At 32.3% G+C, this 20,584-nt stretch overlaps 1 protein-coding gene across 2 annotated transcripts in view; it reads right to left on the bottom strand.

The window, feature by feature from the left end:
• Positions 1-20,584, bottom strand: part of crm (cramped chromatin regulator) — a 208,583-nt gene that overhangs the window by 27,731 nt on the left and 160,268 nt on the right. For both annotated transcript variants that reach the window (XM_085961139.1, XM_085961138.1), the window contains exon 3: positions 1,901-2,129. In XM_085961139.1, coding sequence (XP_085817265.1) covers positions 1,901-2,129 — 229 coding nt within the window. The remainder of the gene's footprint in view (positions 1-1,900; positions 2,130-20,584) is intronic.

Below are 20,584 nucleotides of genomic sequence, written 5' to 3'. Positions count from 1 at the left end.
ACTATACATTTGCAAACTGCAAACATGTGACTACCTACATTAATTATTTTAAACTTTTTGCGCCTCCTTTTGCAACCCTCTGCGCCTCCCAGTTTGGAAATCGCTGATCTAAACATTCCAACTAAACTAATGTCGACCCTAACAATGAACGATAATATATTGTAGGTAGATAAATAAATAAAATAATAATATGTACGAATCTACAGTCACAATCTACTCATCAAAGTCACGTGCATTCAAATTTCAAGGTATAACAAAAACTACGTAAAGTACACGATACACAACAATAAAGTCACCATAAAATTGCCGTAAATATAAAACAAACTCGCTCACAATTTATAATAATTTACCAGTTTTATAGAGTAAAATAATATTATGGCATAAACATGGGAAGCAAATTGAAGCGTTACATTCATGGTGAACAGGTGAATGCGTTATATAGTGAAAAGATATGCAAATTTAATATTGTGATGAGTAATTTATTTTTTAGGTCGACAACCCAAACTGAAGTGACTACACTGATAATATTTTTTACTTAGTTGAATGACCTTTTGGAGAAAAAAAATCGGTGGACTTATTATCAAACAAACAATTTTCGTTCCTATATAGAACAATATATTAAAATGTAGACCGGCCCGGCCGGTGGCGAACCTTTTCATATTTTGATGTCAATAAAAAATATTTTAAAAATGTAGTCCAGCGGCATAGTTCGAAAAATCTAACGAATTTTGCATGAAATAATGAATTTTTAGCAAGATAGCAAGATATACAGGTATATCCAGGGCCTGTTCTAGCAAGTGTGAAGCCCGATCGAAGTATTTTTTTTTCCAAATTCCGCAAATTTCCTTCAAAAACGGATGATATAAAGATAGGGGTTGCTTACACGTAGGTTATTTTTTCATTATTATTAAACAATATTACGTTATGATTGCCATCTTGGAATTTTAAGGGCTGCCAATTACAATGTGTTAACTTTAACTTCGAATTAGTATTCAGCACAATAAAATACATGCCTAAACTGGAAATCAATCAAATCATAGAGTAATCATAGAAAATTTAAATTTTCCCCGCCATCTTGGAATTTAGGGCCTCGTGGATAAATTTTGAAGCGGCTCAAAATCTTAAAAATCACCCTTTGCGTCATGCTAAAGTTCAAGCTTTTATACAAATGAGCATAATTTTCAGCTATTGCTTGGGTGACATGTCACCGTCAGACCAAAGGATTTTTTTTAATTTGTAACCGGCATTTTTACAACAAAACCATTCGTCCAAAATTCAAGTCGAGAACTTTTAGATAATTTATATATTGTTGCTATTTAATTGGTCAATCACTGTTTTGCCATAATACAATATTTTTCGAATAAACACATAATAATTATTCAAGCCATTTGCCCAACCTATCCAGTTCATGCCTTGTGGAGTCGAATACATACACATACCGACTGAAAATATAAACTCTTGCTAATTTGACATACGTAGGATACGAGACCGCGACCCACCAATTTGAGGACAAGCGCGATAACCTCTGCCCCATGATGGGAAACATACAAGCGAAGTATTTTTTATTATAAACTTCCAATCCATCAAAATGCTGTATAGTCAAGCTTTTGAACACTGTTAATAATATCGGATAATTTATGTATGTCGAGTTGTAGTCCATTTACAAACTGCAATATAATTGTGGCCCACTACTAATTGACTTAGGATCGGTCCACACGCATAGAAAGTAGCTACAAAAACGCTGTTTTCGACGACTATAATATAATCATTATAATACTACGTTTTAGAGGTGACTTTCGCTACGTGTAGGCCGCCCGTAAAAGCCATGCATAAAATCACATTTGTTTCGCCATACACAAAATAAGAACGAAATTGCATTGATTATTATTTTACTCGATACCTTTATCGACGGCATCAGTGGAAGAGATCGCCGGCGTCGACGAAGCACCTGAGGGAGATGACGCCGCGGCGCCCGGCGTCGAATCCAACCGCATCTTCTTGATTACCCTTGCGCTGGTCCGCAGCGTCAGGCCGGTCGACTCGCCTCCGCCGGTGCCGTTGTACGTCGTCAGAGAGCCGAGGAGTTCTTCGACTGGCATCTCGGACGGCTCATCTACTTTCGGGCACATCTGTAATTAAAAAGAGATATTGCTGGATTACTAAATGCTTTACAGTCGATGAACACAAAAATACACTACTGATATTTAACATTCCTGCGCATCTATTCGTTATAGGGGGGTAGTTTATCCTATTTTGTATTGAGGTATTATAATCGTTATAATAAGTTAGCCGTCTAAACAGTCAAAACTGTCAATCTCGCTCTAAAATTTAGCACAACCAAGAGAGGTGCTGTTAAAATATAGCACTTATTGTAACAATTTATAATACCTACATCAAAACAGAAATATAAAAAACTACCCTCGATAGCCGCCGACAGCAGTCTTGTGCATAGAATATATTATGCGCTGCTATCATAACCATCCACTTCACAATAGTATCATTCTGCGTGCGAAAGGAAGAAGAGTCGTCTAAAATCGCTACTTAGAAGATTAAAAGAGGACTGTTTTTTGGATTATTTTGTACGGGAAATCCAATGTTTCTGTATGGATTCAGCGCATCTATTCTAAACACAAGACTGCTTTCGGCCTTCACGGCAGCTAAATAGGGTAGGAAAGTATCGAAATATTAACACGTATTGTAACAATTACAATTATCAGCCGTCTGAACAATCAAAACTGTCTATCTCACTCTAAAATTTAAGAGAGGTGTTGTTAAAACATAGCACTTATTGTAATTGTTACAATAAGTACTAATACTTTCCTACCCTAGATAGCGGCCGAAAGCAGTCTTGTGGGTCTATTCTATACTTATCGACCGCTTAAGTGATAAAGTAATAAATATTATCATACTTAAGGTAGGTTTGTATCAAAATATTAGCACATATTGTAACAATTACACGAAGTTGGTTTTTATTGTTGCAATAAGTGCTATATTTTAACAGCACCTATCTTGCTGCTGTTGAAATATCGCACTTATTGCAACAATAAAAACCAACTTCGTGTAATTGTTACAATAAGTGCTAATATTTTGATACAAACCTACCCTAAGTTTGATACTATTTATCACTTTAGTGTTCGATAAGTATAGAATAGACCCATTGGTATAGAATAGATATGCGCAGAGGTGTTAAATTCGACTGATCCTTTTTAATATTTGTGCATTTTTCAATTTTTAAGATATATCGTTATTTTCCTTTCGCTTACACTAGCTTACAGCATTGTTCGTAGATGATAAACCGACTCTCAAAATGCAATAGTGTGGCGGTAAACCCAACGTTTAAATGTATTGAGATTGTCCATAGTTTCACAAATCTGGTTGGTGTAGAGATCATTTCATTCCTCACTTAGTTACGTTACGACGTTAGACTCGTGTATAAATGCAGGGTGAACTACACCCCTAGGTTGGACATTAGCTGCCTCGGCAGATACGGACATTATATTATATTGTAATGTAGTTATAAATTCCATTGAATTGTTTTTACTTTGTATTTGGGCAATATAATACCTACTGCCCAATTAACTTACTTATTAAACCATCCTAGTAGGTACTTAGGTACTTTTTAAGCAGGTACTTCCTATACTTAGTACAAATTATAATAATATATAAGTAGGACTAATATTTTGCAAAAAGTATCTGAAATATTAAAAAAAAAAAAAAACTAAGCAGCTGCACGATTGTACAATATGTATAGTATGCATATTATTTAATTATGCAAAAAACTGCAGTAAAACACACGAAATGCATTTTGCGAAAACTGCTCTTTTACTATGGTTTTTCAGCTGGGATCCGAGACTGCCATTACAGCGAGGTAGTTTTGCAAGGTTAACCAAGTTATTAATAATATAATATATTTGCATAGAATAGTTTTTCTTTCAGGATAATAAGTAAGCCTTGAATCCGGTTTTTTATAATATTATTCATTATAAATCAGTAAAAAAAAAACAAGCATGAGTACGATTTACGTTAACTAATTACTTGGCAAATGCGACATAATCAATTAGTACCATATATGCAAGAAAACAATATAACACGTCACATATTGTTAGTTACATAACTGCTTATTTTACAGTGTGGTTTTTTTTCAATTAGGTTCCGAGATTGATTTAAACTTCATTCAAACTCAGTTTATTTCTAATGTAGTTATTTGTTATTAAAAGTATTTTTTCTGTTATATTTTCGTTTTTATTTTATTTTCTATAAAAATTGATAAAAAAAATTAATCCCGAAAGTTTCGGGATGTTTTTATTTTATGTTTATCAATCCCGGGATTCACAGGTATCGAAAATAGCTCGGGATCCCGGAATTGGAATCCCTAGTTGGTAGTAGCACATTGGCGCGAATCCTGTGGCGGGGGTTCGAGTCTCACTGGGCGTCGTATTTAAAAAAAAAATCTAATACGTACCTGGGCATTTTCGCCAAAGTTTGTACATGTTTGAAATTTGGGTAATATTATTTTTTCACTCAAATTAACCATTTTTATATAGCTAGCAGATTCCTTGTTCTATTGCTGAATTGGTGATAGCAATTTTTCAGCAAAATATTGATTAATACAATATTTATATCATTTTTATTATGAAATTGGGCATAATAAGTTTCCGTTCCGTGACTACGAAACTTAGCTTTTAAAACATGAATGAAACACTTTTTATCACTTAAAAGAGCTCTATTAGATTAAAAAAAACCATACACTTCAAAATAAAACTACAAATAGTCAAAAAATATTATTGAATTTTAATTCTTGGGCACATTTCGTTCCCCTCCGTTACCCTATGTCTATAATGGCAGAGCATTTTTCCTTTAGTATTTGAAAAAACCAATCAATGTTCGTTCTGCTATTTTTTTAAAGACAATAATCACTTTTACTAAATTTTATTGGAAAAATAAATAAGTTTCGTTATTTAATAATCAAATGAAAAATAGTTAACGTTCAACTTTTTTGGGGACATTTTCGGAATGGAACGAAATGGTAACGGAGTGTAATTTGTAAAGCTTAAGTTACATGTTACCATAAAAACAAATTTTTGTTTTATGAAATTTATTTGAATTTTTTGATAGACAGATAAATATTCAACGTGCGTCAAAATAACAAAACAAATCAAACTTAATCACTAAAATAGACATATTTTATAATAAATTTCACAATACTTGTAAAATAAGGTAGGTAATAATTTTGACACACTATACATTACCATAACTTTATTTGGCATTTATATTATTTGTAACTCAGATAAAAAATATTTTTAAGCAAATTAACAATATATGAAAAAAAAAATCAGCAAGGGATTCAGACGCGAGTTCCTAGCGCGGCACGGAGTATATAACTTTTACGAAAATAATTATAGTCAAACTCGGTTATTACGATCTCTGACATAGCGAGATCTCGGATGTAATAACGAAACATTTGTTGACAATTGGTTTATGATTTTCGCCATACATTTAATTCTTTCACTGTTATAACGAGCAACTTATCGGATATACCGAGCTAAAATACTGTTAATGTGTCGACCGTTTTAAAACATTTCGACCCTAAGCAATAAAATCCGATTGGACAGGATGCCGCCGGGGTCGGATTACGTTTATGACACTAGTAAAGTGTCTAAGTACCTACCTTATTGGTGTTTCACCGACAATAATAAAAAAGTATCCACGCATATGGTTGAAAAATCCAAGGTTTGTGAAGTCCGTAGGTACCTACCAGCGTTAATTACAATAAACAACTTCTTTTGTAGTTTATGAATGCCATGCTCGTTTCGGGGATTTTTACGATGGTTTCCAAATTTTTTATTTTCGGCTTTTTGTGTAATGTGACATGCTCATTTAAAAATACCTATTCTCTGATATAACGAGTAACGCTTATAACAAGCAAATTCAGTCGGTCCCATCTTCCTCGTAATAACCAAGTTCGACTTTATGTTGTCTTGAAATTTAATTGTATTCATCAACATAAAATGTAGCTATACAGGTTGATTGTAATCAAGACGTACTTTTCTGACATTTCGTGAATACCTACAGTTCTAGGTATTAAATCTAATCGAGTACACATTTCTGTTAAACGTGACAAAAAAATACTTTTTCATACATTTTTATAAATTTCTATGCCTAAAATGTATGGAGAAGTTTTAAAATTTTGGTGGCGTATAACAGAAAGAGTATGACAGAGCCAGTGCCTGTCTCGCAATTATTTCAGTCTGGTGTTTTTTCTTTTCCTTCTGTTGTTTTTTTTTATCTCCATACTTTTATGTGCGCTATTTTTGCGTATTCAGACATATCACATACTTTTTTAATCTTTATTATATTATTATATTATAGTCAGGTTATTTTTTATATTTTTTAATGAAAATATTTTTGTTTTTCATACGAACAGACAAAATAATTTTTTTTATAATCTATGAAGAACTAAACACACACTGTAAACCCAACTTTATGCATGCCATTTCGTTACTTTTACATTCCACATATACGTTACCACCAATATAGTTTCGGAGTGGAAGTAACGGATTCTGTTTCAGAAGTGTTTGAAGCCAAAATTTAGCTTAGTTTTATTGTTAAACCTGCGATATGTTTTATTATATCTGTAGTATGAAAGATAAGCTCCATATGTGTAGTATGTGAAATAGAAATATGTGTTTTCTTACCTTATAAATCGTGGTAACAGTAGTGGAACTTCTTAAATGACCAACCCAGAAAGCAACCTGTTCCGATAGCGATACCGACACACACCAACAATTTAAAGTGTACATGGCGATCAGTGTTATACAAAAATGTTGCTACATTAAAAAAAAACATATTTATAGTGAAAATTTTTCGCCTTCATGCTAAAATCGTGGTAACGGAATGTGGAGTTCCACTTTTTCAAATATCCTGGGACACACTTTAAACGTGATTTTTTTTCAATATTGGTACAAATTTACGAAAAAACTATATATTTTCCAAAAATATATAATGTAAGCTGTTGAAAACACTACGAATTTAATTTTACACACTCAAAATTAATGACGAAATCAGACTTTGTTTATTTGAATTTATGGGTGGGACATGGTAAAAACGCACTACCTTTCGATCTAAATAATCAATTAAAAATATATACAGGTCAGATAGTTGTATTTAACTGATTGAATAGAGTAAATTAATAAATTTGCATGTTAAAAGTACATAACTTTCCAACATTTTATAATATAATAACTATGAAAAAATCAATCAAAGTCATGGGACATGCCAAAAACGCAATGTACAAACTTTGGCGAAAATGCCCACCTAGTTACATATTATATCTCTGAGGCGTTTCTAAATTATGTATGTTCAGCTAAACTTAACTAATATAAACTGTATGTTTAATCACAATAAATAACATGTAAACATTCGTCAGTTTCTTATTTAGTTTTCGCACAATGATGACATTTCTTCTATCCTTAAGGGGGGACATGCTCGTCGAAGGTCAAAATTGAGTTTTTATTGTATTTTCAAACCATGATCCTGGACACTCCTTAAACGTTGTAGATAATCTATTTATATAATTTTGAAGCCTTATTATCCTTTATAGTTATTTTAAACATTTGATGACTGCATAAAGTATTTTTGTTACATAAAATAGTATTCTTTTAAACCTCTCGCTCTAATGTTTTAGAATATAGTCATATTTCGGTACATAACTGTGCAGTGGTGTTAAGATTTTTTACTTTTATTAATTTTTAAACGCATTTATAAAACCATTAACATAATTTATTACGAGATAATTTTTGTAAAATATTCACGATAAAAAATTATATTGATAATCTCTGTGATCCCAAATTTGACAAGAATTAGGCATTTTATTATTCAAAAAATCGGCAAGATTAACACATTTGAAGATGATTCTAAAGGTATTTATTATAAGCTATGTCCTTGACCATTCAAGTGCAATAAACATCTTATGAATAATGATTGCTTTATAATAATTATTGACCTAAGAATAAGGTAGTGTTTTTTTGAAATACGCTATTTCTTTTGTCATTCCCCAGTAGTTAAGCTACAACATACGGCCGTAGCCATAAATTGACAAACTATAATTGAAGTAGGGAGTAAAATGATATTGACGCGCGTGTTTGAACATGTACCGTTTAAAAAAAAATAAAAAAAAATTCGGTTAAGTACATGTTCAAACACGCGCGTCAATATCATTTTACTCCCTACTTCAATTATAGTTTGTCAATTTATGGCTACGGCCGTATGTTGTAGCTTAACCACTGGGGAATGACAAAAGAAATCGCGTATTTCAAAAAAACACTACCTTATTCTTAGGTCAATAATTATTATAAAGCAATCATTATTCATAAGATGTTTATCACACTTGAATGGTCAAGGACATAGCTTATAATAAATATCTTTAGAATCATCTTCGAATGTGTTAATCTTGCCGATTTTTTGAATAATAAAATGCCTAATTCTTGTCAAATTTGGGATCACAGAGATTATCAATATAATTTTTTATCGTGAATATTTTACAAAAATTATCTCGTAATAAATTATGTTAATGGTTTTATAAATGCGTTTAAAAATTAATAAATGTAAAAAATCTTAACACCACTGCACAGTTATGTACTGAAATATGACTATATTCTAAAACATTAGAGCGAGAGGTTTAAAAGAATACTATTTTATGTAACAAAAATACTTTATGCAGTCATCAAATGTTTAAAATAACTATAAAGGATAATAAGGCTTCAAAATTATATAAATAGATTATCTACAACGTTTAAGGAGTGTCCAGGATCATGGTTTGAAAATACAATAAAAACTCAATTTTGACCTTCGACGAGCATGTCCCCCCTTAAATTCATTTTTAATAATTAATCACGCCGCACTTTGTATGTGAATAACCGCCAGACTATTTATTATTCCTTGTCGCAAAAATAAAAGCAAATACTTATCTACCTGTCGAAGTCAAACAAATCAATCGCCGTTAAAATTTCACGCGTAAACAAATCTGTTCCACGAAGATGAGATAATTTTTGTTAAGTGTCCTTTGCATAATTTAGCAAAAAATAATATTGTCGAACAATTACCTCCTACAATACGCAAATATTTGCATACAAGTATGACAGTTTCAATGTCTCGACTCTCAAGCGAATTGTTCCGCAACGTTTTTTAATGTTTCGGTAGGTACATATTACGATATCTTAAATATTATGGTAATGCCAAAATATATTAAAAACGACCTCGAGGAAGTATCTAAAAAATTAAATTTAAAGCAACAAAACAATCAAACTCATATGTAACTTTTTCGGACGAAAGCTACATTTATTTATCAAGAATACAATACACTTTTGTGTACCTATTTCTTCACCCTTACTAAAAATGTATTATGCTAATATGCCGTGGCTCAGATTAGAAAAAGCTTGGTAATCCCAGTATTATCAAAACTAAAAGAGAAGAGAAAAAGACAATAACAACCATCAGCGATTTTCCATGGATCCTCCCAATCATAATTTCAATGTCAATGTTAAAATTCATAATATTACGACGTATCAAATGTCATTCAATTTAATTAAATAACAATATAAAAAAACAATAAAGATCACAAAAACTTCAATGAAAATATTGACCTGACACGACAATAATAAAAATAAAAAATTGTTATTAATTCCAAATTGGCAAACTGCATATGTTTGTATAGTGAGCAAGCCAGTTGGCTACCTACTGTAAATGGCGAATAAAAGAAAAATTACAATAATTTTATCACACTGTTAATAAAATCACAATAGGTACATACATATTATAATATTTGTGTATTATTATACCACACAATGAGATTTCTCGCGGCATAAAAGGTTAAGACAAAACAATGAAGTGAGTTAAAAACAAGACCAAAATTGTATGCAAATGCATTTTTTGAGTTCCGATATTGTCAGTAATATTATAATACATATGGGTAACTACAAGATATTACAAACGTATGAATATTTTTACCTAAGAGTTTGCGAATGATACGATCTCGGCGAGTCAAATTCACGTAACGTTAAACCTTATTGTATAGGGTCCATAGGCAGAGCATCATAATTAAGTAAAAATATACATAATAATTTCGGAACTTATAGGTGCCATCAACCATACCAAGTTTCCAAAAAAAACAGCTGGTATCGCAAGCCATCATTTCATCCGATATGGAGTGCAGGTGTGACACCAAAATATCGCACCGGCACATGCGCAGGACCTGGTTTTTCATTCATTTCGGCTAGCCGTGTGACGTTACTGTCCCAGAGCGGCCTCGCCTATGCGCACAGAAGAAAGTCGGAACATTGCGCCCAGTTTTGATTTATGACTATATCTCAGTCGAGACGATTTTCAATGTGCGACTGAGCTTAGTCTTGCTTGAAGGTATGTACCTACGTATAGTTCAAGTTCAGTTAATCGATCTCACGATTAATCCAAAACATCTACACAAACATACTCGTAGACCCTCAAACCAATCGCAAGGCACCAAACCCGGTCTTAATCGGTCGTATCACGAGGGCATATCGTCGTTGAAACTAGAAAATTGTGTAACTCCGTTTTAATCGAAAATTGACTTTGAATGCCATCTAGTGGCCGTTGATAATATCTATCCGTCTTGCAAATTTTGTAATTCCAGAAAAATTGTATCATTGTTAAATCATGGATGATTTCACTCCAAAACCATACATTTGTATAGGAAACCATAATGTTTTTTGTCTCTCCTGTAAAGTAGTGTTTTTGGAGTTACACAATTTTCTAGTTTCAACGACGATATGTTTGGATGTTAAGCATCGTCAGTTATTTATATCTGGGAATGACTCAGGAACGGTTACTCGAGTGCTTTGACTGAGTTTACACGACTTTAAGGTAACAATACTCACGGGAGAGAGGAATACGGATAACAGAAAAACACGTTATGTTTAAAATCCACACCATTCAGATCAGGATAGAGCGAATGTGTATTTTAAGATAAATCTATTATGGTTCCATGACAAAACAGAACATGACAAAACAGAACGGTGATAAAACAGAACAGCCAGGGGAAAAATATAACATTCATTGTTGTGGAATCTATTTATTAATTAAATACTTACAAAACTTAAGTTTATAAACGAAATATTTAATCATTTTTTTAAATTTTTAAGTGAAATCATCAACTGTTTATTAGGTACATTCTTTTTACAAAACCGTTATTTTGTATATATGTACATACTTATATGTAAAAAATGTATATATTATACCTAAACAGTTCATGATTTCACTTAAAAAAAATATTAAATATTTATAAGTACATATACTTATATTATATTTCGTTTATAAACTTAAGTTTTATAAGTACATATTTAATTAATAAATAGATTCCACAAAAATTTATATTTTATTTTTCCCCTGGCTGTTCTGTTATGTCACCGTTCTATTTTGTGATGTTCTGTTTTGTCACTGTTCTGTTTTGCCATGTTCTGTTTTGTCCGGTTACCGTCTCCGCTAGGTTAGGTTAATTGGGTGGCAATTAATTGCACATCGCGTTAGTCTGAATTCACACCAACAAAAAATATTCAAAAATTATAACATAAACTAAATATAGCCGAACAAAAAACACACCACATTTTTAAAATATAAGTAAACTTAGTTTTGACAACTAGAAACAAAGATAAAAGAGGAAATTCATAAAGCGAAACAATATTTCACCAAGTAAAATAATTCTAACTCTATGCCACTACGGTCGGCTATGGTCACGATATATTTCAAATCTGTCAAATAAAGTACCTAGGACATTACTGTAGAAATTGTCGTTCGAATATAAGAGAATATGAATTGATAATACTTATTGGATTTTATTTTAAAAGTTGCCATTATTTATATGTAAAATAATAAACAATGCGATCAAATATAATGTTTTAATGCAGAAAATCTTCTTCAACAATGTGTCCGACTAGTGGCATTGATTATGATATTAGATACAATATTGGTTTTTGCCTAATTAGCCTTAAAATGATGATATAATATTTTTGAAGACATATAACATACCATTTATGTCTGCTCTATCTATAGTAAGTATATGATAATAATAATTATTATAACCTATCATCAAATTGATCATTTCTTTTATAATGAGTTTGTTCATAGATTATATCTGAATATAGTATGTTCAATTCTATTAAATATAGTGATGATCATATATTATTTTAATTACTTAATTTAACCGCAAAGAAGAGCAAAATGTATTTTCTGTCGATACACCTATTCATTCTTTAGTGTTATAATTAGGGCACGGATTTATATGCTAGTGAGGTAGTGCATGTTTTGTTAGGGTGTATGCAGAGCTATGAGAGTTGCACAGAAATCCGTTTTGAAAGACGCAGAATCCAAAAATAAAATTTTATTGTGCATGTAAATGCATATTTGAGACGTTAGAGCATGTTTGAGACGTTAGTGCATATTTCATAAATAAATACATATTTTAAGGCTTTTGCATTCATAATTTTAGTTTTTTTTTTTAATTATTTTATCGAAATATTATAAAATAGGTAGGTAGACAGTTTAGAAGCACTTGCTGTGGATTTATCAGAAAAAGTGAAGTCAACTCGGGCACCTTTATTATAATTTTGCGCAATCACCTCTGTGGACGTTGAGAGGTCGTTTTCCGCATATAAACAAAATATTGACAGATATGCGGAAAATTTTAATGCCAAAGCACAATATTCAAAAAAATATTGTAACTTTTTTCGGATAGAAAAAACAGCACTTAAATAATAGTAGGTACGAGGGTGGGTCAATAATTCCTTATAAAAAAGCATTAAAACAGTTTTTATTTTTGTATTTTTTTTTTATTTCTCAACATAATCTCCTTGGAGCTCAATACACTTGGTTAGACGTTTCTCAATTTTTTTTAAACCGTCAGAAAAATAAGTTTTCGGAAGGTCCTCAAAATAAGCATTTGTCCGATCGATGACTTCTTCATTTGAAAAAAAACGTTGTCCACTTAGCCATTTTTCTAAGTTTGGGAAAAGGAAAAAGTCACTGGGGGCTAAATCTGGCGAATACGGTGGGTGGTCGACCAATTCGAACTTCAATTCTTCAATTTTAGCCATTGATCGTAAACATGTGTGAACACGGGCATTGTCCTGATGAAAGAGGATTTTTTTCCTGTTTAAATGAGGCCGTTTTTCTTCAATTTTGTTTTTTAGCTGGTCCAATAAAGATGCATAATAATCCCCTGTTATTGTTTTTCCTTTTTCCAAATAGTCAACGAAAATAATTCCACGTGCATCCCAAAATACAGTAGCCATAACCTTACCAGCTGATTTTACGGTTTTCGCCTTCTTTGGACATGGTTCGCCTTTCGCAATCCACTGCTTTGACTGTTCTTTCGTCTCGGGAGTATAGTGGTGTATCCATGTTTCATCTACAGTCACAAAGCGACGAAAAAATTCATCCGGATTGCGTTGCATGAGCGACAACAGGGCTTTAGAGGCCACCACCCTATTGCGTTTATTGTCGACTGTGAGCAAACGCGGCACCCATCTTGCAGAAATTTTTTTCATGCCCAATTTGTCATGTAAAATAGAAATGACGCTACCTTTTGAGATCCCTGTAACCTCAATTATCTCACTCAACTTTAATCTTCGGTCACTTAACACCATATCGTGGATTTTATTGATCATTTCTGGTGTAGTCACCTCTACAGGACGTCCTGAGCGTGGTTCATCCTTTGTTGATGTACGACCACGTTTAAATTCATTTAACCAGTTATAAATAGTTGCAAGTGAAGGAGCAGATATGCCGTGAACTAAATCCAACTCATTTTTTATTTCCTTTGCTGTTAACCCTTTTATATTAAAATGTTTAATAACAGCTCTAAACTCAATTTTCTCCATTTTCCATTTTTCCATTTTCCACAAGCAATTTTTTTTTTAAATGTACGAGAAACACACAACAACCCGACCAATCTGATTGAAACTTCGCAGTATACTCAATCGGTAGTGCCGCTGCATGAAAACAAACCGCTTACAGTACTAGTCGCGCCACCTATCGGCTTTTCTAAGGACTTATTGACCCACACTCGTATTTAGGAATAGTTAAGTGAGTCGTTTTTGTTTTTTAAAGTTGTGTATAGTTTACATTGCATTTCTTTTGTACTTGTAAACAAACTATTTTGAATATTGTGATTGATTATTTGCGTTTTTTATCATTGTATTATATTGATTGAGATTATTAATTTGTTATTCGATTTTTATCAGTAAAAATGGGTGAAGTGGGTATTTACAATTTTTTTCCATAAAAACGTAAATTTTTAACTGCGTATTTCTTCGGTTTTAGTGCATATTTTAATGATTTTAAATGCATATGTGCATGCATATAATCATGTTTTTTGTTGCATATAAATCCGCTCCCTAGTTATAATAATCTATTGACATGTGAGAACTATTTCTTTCCTTAGTGAAAATCTACCATTTGACAGTAAAGTTGTTGATCATAATTTTGAAAACCATCCATTTCCGATGTGAATTTCATATTTTTCAATGTTGTCGACACTTTGTGAAAGCAGTCTATTTTATTGTGAGAATAAAATATAGCCCCCGTTTTAATTTAACAATTTCTACTAGGATATAACATAATATTTATAACTCACATATGAATATATGAACGGCTTGCAGTATAATACTTGACTATGCCTGCTAGTTATAATTTACCTTAATATTTGACCGACGTCTGCAATCGATAAATTATTGACAGTCCCTGCTCATCTAGCTAGATCTCCTTAAGAAAACATCTTTAGCGTATCAGTGTGATTGGCAATAAGTATCGGTCGAGGGCAAAATATATAAATATTAGGATGTGTCGCCGCGTAGGGATTCTTAGTGTCGAGCGATAGATCGGTGATTGAACGCCAGATAACTAGCTCACTTGTCTCGGTTAACGCGGTACGGAATTTCCTCGGGGTGAAAATTAATTTTTCCGGAAAACCGTAGTCAGTATTGTGGCAATTTGATTCGTGATTCATGAAAATTTTACCAAGGTAAGATATTTATTTATTCTGAAAAAATACATTGTATGAAATCAAATAGTTTATATTCATTAATTACCGATACTTAGGCTTGTTGTTTTGAGTCCCAAAACCAAGCTAATAGTACCTAGTCATTGGCTATATTGTTTTTATTAGCCGTTAAGAGTCGCATGCTCAAATCCGCGGCTGGTCAATAAATGCACGTTGTTTTTTTTTTGTGTATTTGATACCGTGCAAGGACCCAATGGATTGAGCGAATGGCCAAAGAATGTTTTTCGTAAAAATACATGTGAATATAACTTCCGATCTGCGGACGCGCTCCGCTTAGGAATGAAGATGATAATTTGACGCTTTCATCTTGCAGCTCTTCTCTATTGTCATCCATAGTAGATACCTAACCAATAATAATGATTAATACACTACACAAAAACGCGCTGTAGAATTTAATATAATTTATACTATAGTTACAAAAACAGATAGAAACACTTTCATAATATGAAATTTAATTTTCCATATTTCCTAGGAATAATAGTTTGATAAAGTTAACATTTTAGAGATATCGGCAAACAAATATTTTTAAGACCATTGGGTTGGGCGAACTAATAATATACCTACTTATATGTACATACACAATAATTATTATAATCTACCATACCACTACGATTATGTAGTTTAGTTTCTTATACTAAAATGTACCATACCAACAACATAAGCATATTGGCACAGTGGGACACCGGGAGATATACCAGTAAGTCGACAAATCATAAATACATTTTTTTATTGACATTTATATTGCACATCCTGAATATAAGTATATTCAAAATATATATTACATATTTGATGTGAAACTGACGAATAAGATTATGCGCAAAATTTCCTGACACGTTGCCATGCTGTGTTCGTTATACTTTTATCGCTCCTTTGAGCCGTTCAATATTAATTAACATTAAGTTCATTCATTTACAATATTACGTTATCATGCTCATTTCCCATATATACATTATGTTTTACATGTTACAACACTTCGTTTTGAAAAATACTTATTAAATACACCTTATGTTATGTATATATTGTATACGTATATTATAGTGTTATTTTGGAACGATTAACTTAAATCACACATCGTCGATGTACTTTGTAGTGTATAGCGCACAGAACAGATAATAAATAGAATACCGATAGGCAATATTCAATACGCCGCATGGTGAAGCAGGCTTTTGAATGTGTGAGTGTCCTACGAAAATGAAGCACGCATTATGCACGTGCAATAGTGTGTGTAATACACCAACATTAAATGAGCGTAAATGCATAAACCGAGAGCAGTTTTTAGTATTCGACGTAAAACGTATTCTTAACACGTGTGTAAGTTTAACCCGGATTCTTCCTTGCTCGAGTCGGTTACCTGCTATCGCCTTACCCGTTGTGTATTTCAGTTCCCCTTATTTCTGAGTTCCCTGGTATAGCGTCTTACTGATATATAGTGTGGTGCACGGCGCATATAAGTATGAATGTGCGTCAAATTGTGTTGTTATGCGACATTTACTTACCAGCCCTTTTACAACATCCTTCGATGAGGCCAATCTATCTTGGCAATTGGAATAGTTCGACCTACAGAACAACGACTAAATGAGATTGAAATATAGTCTAACGATGTGTCTAATCTATATATATATATTATAAATCAGCAACATTGAACAGGGAAGAGTATGTATGTATATGCCATATGGTATATTATAATTATTATTGATTTTCTTAAAATATATGATTAATAATACTATCAAGTAGGTTTCCATTGATGCCTACGAATTTGAATGTACCTATATATGTGAAAACATTATTTTATAATACTATTTAGCACGTCATAAAAATATAGTACATAGGTACCACCATTCTCAACTCAATAGGTACCTCGTAAATATAGTTCACGTAGTATTTTTATTTATATGTGAAACAAAACTATTTGTTCACCTAACAATGGAGAAAACGCAAATTAGTTCAATACATCCTAATTCGATAATTATTATATTGACATATTTTTTTCAAATATTCACATAGGAGTATTACAATACTTAATTAATTATTAATACTGCTTTCAATACCCAGTTGAAAACTGGTTTTGTGTAAAATTAGTAGATACGAGGTACTGCGTCGTGTGATACCCGATAATAGCATGTAGGTAACCGCAAAAGCATTCGTATAAAAACACAGTACTTTTTTTAAATACATTTGTTTTTTTCCGAAAATTCATTTATTTACCGATATGTCCGAATCGAGATGCACTTAAAATATTTTCATAGAATTCAAAATTTCACAACATGTTTGTATTTCTTGTCGACATGTTCATGTTTGCCCATTGTGTCATAAAGCATGGCCACAGTATTATGTGCAGCTGTCATTTGCTTTTCGTTATTTTGAAGGACACCTTAATTGGTGACTTTTTTTCTGTATGCAAATGCAAAGATCACTCGAAAGATAATAAATATTATGAAATGGTTTCATGCAGCCATTCCCTTCCATGTTTATACAATTTACGAATGTGTCCAAGAAAATATTATTATAACAGACGAAAATCTAAGTGATTTTCCTTGTTTAGTAAAAAAAAAAAATGCTTTGGTGTGTATTTCCACGAAGTTTATTTTTTTTATAAATTATGTTAACCTTCATACAATTGAATATGCATAAAGGAGACCGTCTAAAATACGACAAACAATGAGTTATCGTGTTTAATAATATAATCTAGGTAAAATGTGTTTTTTCAGGTTACATGTAAATTGTACATAAAACATTTCACCGTGGCATAGTTCGCATACTATACGGTTTCTAATTTTATTACATTCAAAATGAATATTGATTCAATTTTCATGGCTGATTTTGGCAAAATTCATGAATCGAAGAATGAAAACCTAACCTAACCAAACAAATAATCTAGTATATCGCCTATTTTTTAAATTTGTTTGCTGCTGGCTTCCTGGAAGTGTAAACCGACAAGAAACCCGTGTTTTATTTAGACATGAATTTTATGTCAGTACTATACGACCCAAAGAGGTTGAACGGTTTTTAATATACCTACGGCCATATATTTCCTATACAACATTTCACGGTGAAGTGTGATACGGCGAACTGCATACGTACAATTTTCCGGAGACGGTTTTTTCAATGATCTGCATAAATCACATACTCTTCATAAAAAATGCAGAAAATAGTCACGCTACACAAAAATAAAATAACATACTTACATATTATTTTTCTGTTTATCTCCTGAAAAGTACTCAGAATACAGTGAATACAGTGTGTATCATTAAAAACGTAATCCATGTATGTAGGTACCTATAAAGGTGTGTAGTTTTTAATAATCAGACTTAATACAGAAGTGCCCATTTCATTGTTTATGTTCTGTGTGAACTGGTTACTTTCTGCATAACTACGTTATTATTCTTAAATGAATAAAAAAACTAACAATGTGTGTATTTTCAATGTGAGCAAAAACGGTTTTTTTTCTTACATTTAAAAACGGACTTGAATGGAACACTATATTTACACTGTTAAGTGTAAATATAATATCATTTATAACCCTTCATAACCATTCGGTATATACAAATTGCTGTCAAAAATTATGTTGCAATTATTGGCATAAGTACTTTATTTTTTTCATTATAGTATCGTTTACCTATTACGCATCTGTATCAGTTTTTGTTTTTAAATCGGTAATTATAATTATTGCTATATAATATATATCGACAACCAGCACCGCAACTTACTAAAACTATTTTAGGTATATAGCGCGGGAATTTATTAAAAAAAAAACAAATTTACATATTATGTAATGTAGATACATACATATAAATTTTATTTGACACAACAACAGGCCATAAGATCTAATGACATTAGTATAATAAAACATTACACTGAACTCCCTTTTTACACGGTTTTTTTACACGATTTCGAAATAACACGGTGCAAAGCCATCAACTCTGAATGCATGTTGGAGACCAATTTGGCCAGAATGTGTTAAAACTAACTAATAATTTTTGTTACCTTTAAAGTATTTTAGTGAATACTTTTTTACACTTTTTTTTAACACGGTATCGCGTGGAACGTATCGCCGTATAATCATATAACCGTGTAAATGGGGAGTTCAGTGTAATACAGTAGTAGACACGATCACATAAACACTCATGCTCAGAGAAAACCACATTACATTGTCACCCGGTAATCGAGCCCGGAGTCCCCGGGTGAGGGCCCAGTGCCTTACACACTGGACCACGATGGTCGCCGGACTAGGAGGACTAGGCACAACTCGGAGCTCCATCGCATGTTTGATGAGCCAAGAATAACGCAATTTGTTAATTTGGGATGCTTACAATGGGCGGGTCATGTCGCAAGGATGGAGATAAAACGCAACCCATAACAATTAATTCTAATGGCAAGAAAGCGGTAGGGATGAATAAAGATTGGAAGACCGAAGCTGAGATGGCTTGACTGCGTTAGTAAAGAGGCCACGCACAGCTCGGGATAGGTAGGCGTGTAGGTATCCCGGAGGCGGTGAAGATCCACATAGGATTGTAGAGCCATTGATAATAATGGCATTCGGAGACTAAGAAATCCGAAGGAAAAACCGTTTCTAATACATTGCTTTTACTACTTAAGTATATGCGATAACAACCTAAGAAGAATTCCAATCCATATTAAGACACGTTTCGAACGTCATAGTTATAGTCTTATAGATATAGATGAGGGTTGACATATTATTACGATATGAGTTGGTAGCATACCTACATATTAAATTTGGCATTTATCAAAAATGTATCAAACCATGAGGAATCTACTGTTCAAGGAACTCTAATAATCAGGTTGTTTTTAAGAATATTGTATGGGGACCGAGATGATTGTGCATGGCACGCGAATTTGTAGACAAAAAAACCTTTAAATTAATTAAATGATAATTTAAAAAAAAATACAAATAGATACTTATACCTTGCTAAAAATGAAAAACCGTCCAGTGATGGGGAATATATTATGATAGAAGCGTAGTTAAAATACTGCCACGATCTCTAAGAAGCGTAGTTAAAATACTGCCACGATCTCTACAAATCAAATTTTGAAAACTGAAAAAATATTCAAAGAATAAAAGATATGCCGTCGGCTAGAAACATGGTGAAAGATAGAATCTCGAGAACGCAATTGTAATTTTTAAACTTTTTAATAGGATTCTTAAAAACTATTTTCGGCACGTCAGACAGTCGAAAAATAATACTTGGGAATTTTTGGCACGCGTACGTAAAAAGGTTCGACAACCCTGGTACAGACGATAGAATATAAAAATGTAAACTGAAGTTAATGTTTACAAGGCTAATAAAAAATCGTTTTAAAATTTGCTGTCACAGTGAAGAAATGAAATGAAAAACAACAACCAGCGTTATAAAATTATCGGAAATAAAATTAATTGTGTGCATTCGTAACTATAGTCGTTAGATGGGTGGCTCGGTAAAATGTAAAACCGTACCAAACCGTTAAAAAAGAGTTATATTTACATATATATTATACACT

The sequence above is a fragment of the Rhyacophila brunnea genome, unplaced genomic scaffold (genome assembly GCF_057557595.1).
Source record: "Rhyacophila brunnea isolate RB1 unplaced genomic scaffold, BYU_Rbru_1.0 scaffold_12, whole genome shotgun sequence".
In the NCBI taxonomy this organism is placed as follows: Eukaryota; Metazoa; Arthropoda; class Insecta; order Trichoptera; family Rhyacophilidae; genus Rhyacophila; species Rhyacophila brunnea.
Note: the sequence above shows the minus strand (reverse complement) of the source record. Positions and strands in the feature narration are given on the sequence as shown.